Here is a 6,054-nt window from a genome sequence, read left to right as displayed (position 1 = left end):
GTCTTGTCAGTAAGTGTTTTGATTGTATACACAAAACTTTTTAGGTATAAAAACCACAAAGGAACTAACAGTTATTGTTAATTACAACTGATAAAGTGGTTCCATTTTAGAGTGAATAGGCCATTGGAAAGATACTAGTTCTTCTGGATGGAGCAAAGAGAAGAGTTGCATCAAGCACTGTGAGAAGTGGCAAAATGAGCTGAACTGCTGAAAGCCAAAGGAGAGAGAAACCAATCAGGGACCAGCAGGTGGGTAGCAGAAGGTGTCAGGACCTCATCCATATTTCCCGGGCACTCATCATTCTCTAGCATATGCCACTAACAGGAATCTTGCAATAAGCACCTGCTTGAGGCTTTCTCTCTGCTTGAAGTGCTATGGAGTTAATGCCCCTGTATGGGAATTCGAGGGTGCCTACCCAGCTTCCCTGCCGACCAGAGAAGTTACACAACTATATATCTGAAAGTTATCCTTCGAGTGGGATAATGGTTTCCACGCCATCTTTTAGAGGTCCCCAGTAGTATTAAACATAGTTGCCCACAGTGGGAATCTACTTATGAATGCATCCTGCATAGGCTTCCTTCTTTTGTCTCACTCCCCACTTCCATACAGTGCATCCTGGAATCATCATTTGTACTAAATGCCTGCTCTCCTCATTTTTTTTTCCTTCAAGAAAATATTTATTGCTTATTGTTTATTATGTTTTACAGCAAAATTAAACACATACACTTTTCACAAACACAAAATGGGAATCAAGGCATCTATCAAATTTAAATGTTGAGCCGAGTCCTAGTTTTCAGAATTCAGCAGCCAGTCCTGGTTCTGCACCAGGGCCACTAGTCCATGATTTCCAATAGTTGAGGATCTTTTCAGTAATTGGAACAAAATCTTTATATGTGACAATCACTTCTATATAAAACCCTTTTGGGAGTTCAGATAGTTTACTGGGTCCTTCACTTGTTGAGACATCCTGTTCTCTATTTCATCACCTGATGGCTTTGCCGTTTTCCGGCTGAAGTAAAACATTGAGCCCACCAGAGTCCAGGTGCTTACCGACATTCATCTGTACCAGTCTGAACTGGTTTTGATACGTTGATACTCTGGCAAGGGCCTTGATTCTCCTTGTCATGGTTCTTAAAGGTTAAACACCTGGATGGTAGTAGGCTGAGGCAGAGGTACACTCAAAATCAAGAGTGTGTGGGGAAAAAAACAAAAAACAAAATCAGAAATGTGTGGGTGAGGGTAAAGAACACTGAAAGCCTGGTGGGAATTGGGATCTGGATTTAAAATTTAAAGTGCCCATCCGGGTCACATGTGAGTATACCTCAGTGCTCTGGAAGGCAAACAAAATTTGAATTTGGCTAGCAGAAAATATTTTTATTACTTTTTAAGGGCTTAGAGTCCAGTTTCTACTTAGTAACAGGCTGTTTGTGTTTCCTATTGGCCTAGGCACCCATATCCTGGGTTTGTCAGTTCTCGGCCTCCATTACCGGGAGATAGGATTCTGTCTAGCGGTTCACACTTGCCATTGGTTGCAGTATCAGGAGTCTGCTCTAGAGAGTCCCCAGGGCTGTCTGTGCTCAGTCCTCACTTTGGGCAATCAATGTTGCCCCAGCGAGCTGCAGCTTTGGTTTAGGTCCTGGCCCAGGGTCTGCAGGAATGGGGTTCGGGATTGGCGCAGAAGGCTGAGACAGTCTTGATGGTGTGGTTGTTCACTGTCGTGTCATCTGGTCCTGCAGAGCTGCGGGAAAACCCAGTCCTCAGCTTTGCGAAATGGGGGCCACCGCAATTATGCTGGGACCATTGTAAGTGGGGTATTTGAAAAGATGGCGAACATGATATTTACTGATTTCTTTTGCATTAAATGAGTAGTTTCTAATACATTAAATAGCATTTTATTTTCCTTTTTTAGAGACGGGATCTCTCTGTCACCCAGGCTGGAATGCAGTGGCACTATCATAGCTCACTGCAGCCTCAAACTCCTGGGCTCAAGTGATGTCCCTGCCTTGGCCTCTCAAAGTGCTGGGATTACAGGCATGAGCCACTATGCCTGGCCAACAGTTTAATTAATTTTTGCTGTATATTTTTAGTGTTTAAAAGTGGTTTCTCTAGGATTTGCCATACATATCTGATCAGAATTAGTTTCAGATTTATATTAGCTTAAGTCCAGTGAAATAGGGCCGGGCGCGGTGGCTCAAGCCTGTAATCCCAGCACTTTGGGAGGCCGAGACGGGCGGATCACGAGGTCAGAAGATCGAGACCATCCTGTCTAACACGGTGAAACCCTGTCTCTACTAAAAAATACAAAAAACTAGCCAGGCGAGGTGGCGGGCGCCTGTAGTCCCAGCCACTCGGGAGGCGAGGCAGGAGAATGCCGTAAACCCAGGAGGCGGAGCTTGCAGTGAGCTGAGATCGTGCCACTGCACTCCAGCCTGGGCGACAGAGCGAGACTCTGTCTCGAAAAAAAAAAAAAAGAAATATACGTAGATGTTACTCCTATATGACTATTCTCTTTCCCCTGTTTTTGTGGTATATATATTACATATATTAATATTACAAATCCAACAATACATTATTATAAGGATTACTTTAGCAGCTATGATCATTTTTATTAGCATCTGTGATCATGTACCTCCTTCTGTTATTGTCAAAATACATACATTAGACTTCTATGTTACAGGACCAACTTACACACGTAATTTTCAAAAAATCAGTTGAGAAAAAATGCATTTACAGTGTCTTTTATAATGGCATAATTATCTTTACATGCGCTTCCTATCCATATATATGATTATTTTGTTACATTTTTTTCTTTTTCTTTTGTAAGACAGAATCTCACTCTGTTGCCTAGGCTGAAGTGCAGTGGTGTGATCTCGGCTCACTGCAACCTCTTCTTCCTGGGTTCAGCCATTTGTGTGCCTCAGCCTCCGAGTAGCTGGGACCACAGATGCGTGCCACCATACTTGGCTCATTTTTTGAATTTTTTTACAGACCAGGTTTTGACATGTTGACCGGGCTGGTCTGGAACTCCTGATCTCATGTGATCCACCTGCCTCAGCCTCCCAAAGTGCTGGGATTACAGGTGTGAGCTACCACACCCAGCTAAGCCACCCCGCCCAGCATTTGTTGGTTTTTCAACCCATACTCTGTAGAGCCAGGCTTCTCCAGGCCACCATAAAATATATGGTCACGAGTTCAGGAACTATAAGACATGTGGATACTGCTTCTCTACAAGAAGGGACCAACAGCTCGTGGAGCCTTCCTGAAGACCTTTTTTTTTTTTTTGAGACACGATGTCACTCAGTCACTCAGGCCAGAGTGTAGTGGAACGATCACAGCTCACTGCAGCCTCCACCTCCCAGGCTCAAGTGATACTTGCATCTCAGCCTCCCAGTTAAATGGGACTGCAGGCACATGCCATCGTGCCTGGCTTAAATTTTTTTTTTTTTTTGAAAGAAATTAGGGTCTTCTGATGTTTCCCAGGCTAGTCTTGAACTCCTGGGCTCAAGCGATCCTCCTGAACCAGCCTCCTGAGTAGCTGGTACCACGGGAGCTCACTATCACACACAGCTAATTTTTTTTAAAAAGTGGTGTTTTTTTTTTTTTTTTTTTTTTTAAGAGTTGGTCTCACCACGTTGCCCAGGCTCTTGTCATGAACTCTTAGGCTCAAATAACCTCACCTTGGCTGGCTTTTTTTTTCTTTTTGATTTTTATTTATTTACTTATTTTTATTTTTTATGTCAAGGCTTCTGGAGATGACTGCTTTGGCCTGCTGTGTGGGTGACTGTGGGCTTGATCTGTGGCTATGGTTCTGACACTTAGCAATACTTTGCAAAGCTGCATCGTTGGGTCCCTGTGGCAGGCCCTTGTAGACCCCTCAACCTAAAACTGCTGCGTTTGAGTCCTGGGTTGCTCTGAAGCCTCTTCCTGCATATCTTGCCCCAGAGGCAGCAGGGGTGAGTTGGCAGCTATTTGGGGAGGCACGTGCTGCAGTTGAGAGCACAACGGCTTTCTATTATTCGGAGGCAGTTGACTCTGCAGCTGTGACTGAGCCGAGGGCCACTGCTTCCCTAGATCCCAAGGACCCGAGTCCATTGGCAGCCGTTCCTGGACCATCATCCCCTCTAAGTAATTCTGAGGCTGTTGGTGCTGCTGCGGGTGATACTGCCAATCATTCTGCTGCTGTTCTTGCAGCAGTGAGAGACAAAATGAGCAACGACAACCGTCTGTCTTCTGCTCTTCCTGAGGCCTCTCCACCCCATATGCACCTTGAGCATAATCCAAAAGGAAGGGACTTGCATGCTGGCTTTCCCTGGTTTCAGTCCTTTCTCCATGAAAATATGGCACAGAACATGGAGGAGGATGAAGGCATACTGCAGAGTTGTAGCTGAGAAAACGATAGTCAGTAGAATGCCCACTTCCTGTGTCACCTCCATACTCCACAGCGTGGTTGCTTTTCAGTGCCTGTGACCAGATGGTAGCTCTGGGAGGCCACCTGCTGACTGGGAATCCCCGGTTTCTCCAGATAAGAGCACTGGGGGCCCACCTGTTGACTGAGAATCTCTTGGTTCTCCAAAGAGAAGCAATTGTAGCCCATCTGTTGACTGGGAATCCTCTGTTTCTCCAGAGGGGAGCAACCAGCTGTACTCATCAGAGCACTCTTGGCACAGGAAAAACTCTGCTCTGTGGCATAGTTGGAAGCTGCAGCCTGGGTTTCCTGGAGGCTTAAACATGGATGGGCTTGGACTGGGAAATCGTGTTTTTTCCAAATAACAAATACTCTGTGTCTGTCTTCAGGTGGAAGTCTGTCTCTATTATTTTGGAACCAGGTCTAAAGAGAAAAGATAATTTTGTATTATCAAATCTACTTACCTGATTATATTCCTCTACCCAGTCCTTAATGTAGGAGGCTTTTTCTTTTTAAGCCTCTTAAAAGCAGAGTCCCTGACTTGCCTTCGGACATTAAGGCATATAAAAAATAAGACAATCTGTCCTAGAACTGCACATATTATACCAGAGGTCATGCATCATGCATTTCTAGAACCATAACCTCCTTCACTGGAGACAGTGACACCATGGTTTACATGTAAACCTAGGCTGTCCAGAATCTATCCCCAAACTACTTGTGACCTATTTGCAATCTCCTGCTTGCTCACTGAGACCCACTCTGTGCTACAGAAGAGGCTCCCAGCTGTCCCACCTAGATGTGGATTGTTCCTACAACCCTGCTACTTTACTCATGTTCTTCCACCAGGAAGAATTAATAATGTATTTTCTGATACCATTTCTGTTGCATATATGCACATTCTTACATACATTGGGTTCAAGGGTCACAGGTAGAGTGCAATTGTTTCAATTATTCATTGACCATATATTTGTTGTATGACCCTCTGAGGAGAAGAAACCATTTTTCTTCTGCTCTCATACCACAACAATCACAGAAGGACTACTGTGAGCAAATGTGTTTCCCTGCACACAAGGCAAGCAATCAGTTGTGCAGTGCACAGCAGCTGGGCATCCTCCAATTCAATTCCAGCACTGCCTACCTGGAAATACTGTCAGATCCCACAGGTGGAGGGCTCAGTCCTGTAAGACTGCCCCTCTTTCAGATGCCAGTTGCAAGTCTGGGCTTTTACAACTTTTCGTTGACTGGCTTCGGGTTGGGGCTCCTGTGACCTCCTTTTTGGGTTTGATTAACTTGCCAGAGCAGCTCACAGAACTCAAGGAATCACATATGTTTACCAGTTTGTTACAAAGGATATGGATTCATAGGGTGAGATATGGGGGAAGGGATGCAGAGCTTTCATGCCCTCCCTGGACAAGCCACTCTCCAGGAACTTCCACATGTTCAGCTATCTGGAAGCTCTCCAAACCCACTCTTTTTTTTTTTTTTAATGGAGGCTTCATTGCATAGGCATAATTGATTGAACCATTGACTGCTGGTGATCAACTTAACCATCAGCGCCTTCTCCTCCCCAGAAGTTGGAGGGTGGGGCTGAAAGTCCCAACCCTCTAAACCTGCTTGGATCTTTCCAGCTCTCATCCTGAAGCTACTAG

At 44.9% G+C, this 6,054-nt stretch overlaps 1 protein-coding gene across 1 annotated transcript; it reads right to left on the bottom strand.

Annotated features, from left to right (window-relative positions):
• Positions 1 to 3,865: 3,865 nt before the first annotated feature.
• LOC116271346 (cytoplasmic polyadenylated homeobox-like) lies at positions 3,866 to 5,074 on the bottom strand. The gene is given in 3 exon segments (XM_031658630.1): positions 3,866 to 4,435; positions 4,437 to 4,828; positions 5,048 to 5,074. Coding segments are annotated over 3 exon segments (975 nt in total). The 3' UTR covers positions 3,866 to 3,879.
• Between the last annotated feature and the right edge of the window lie 980 nt (positions 5,075 to 6,054).

This window comes from Papio anubis, chromosome 18, assembly GCF_008728515.1.
Source record: "Papio anubis isolate 15944 chromosome 18, Panubis1.0, whole genome shotgun sequence".
Taxonomy (NCBI): Eukaryota; Metazoa; Chordata; class Mammalia; order Primates; family Cercopithecidae; genus Papio; species Papio anubis.
Note: the sequence above shows the minus strand (reverse complement) of the source record. Positions and strands in the feature narration are given on the sequence as shown.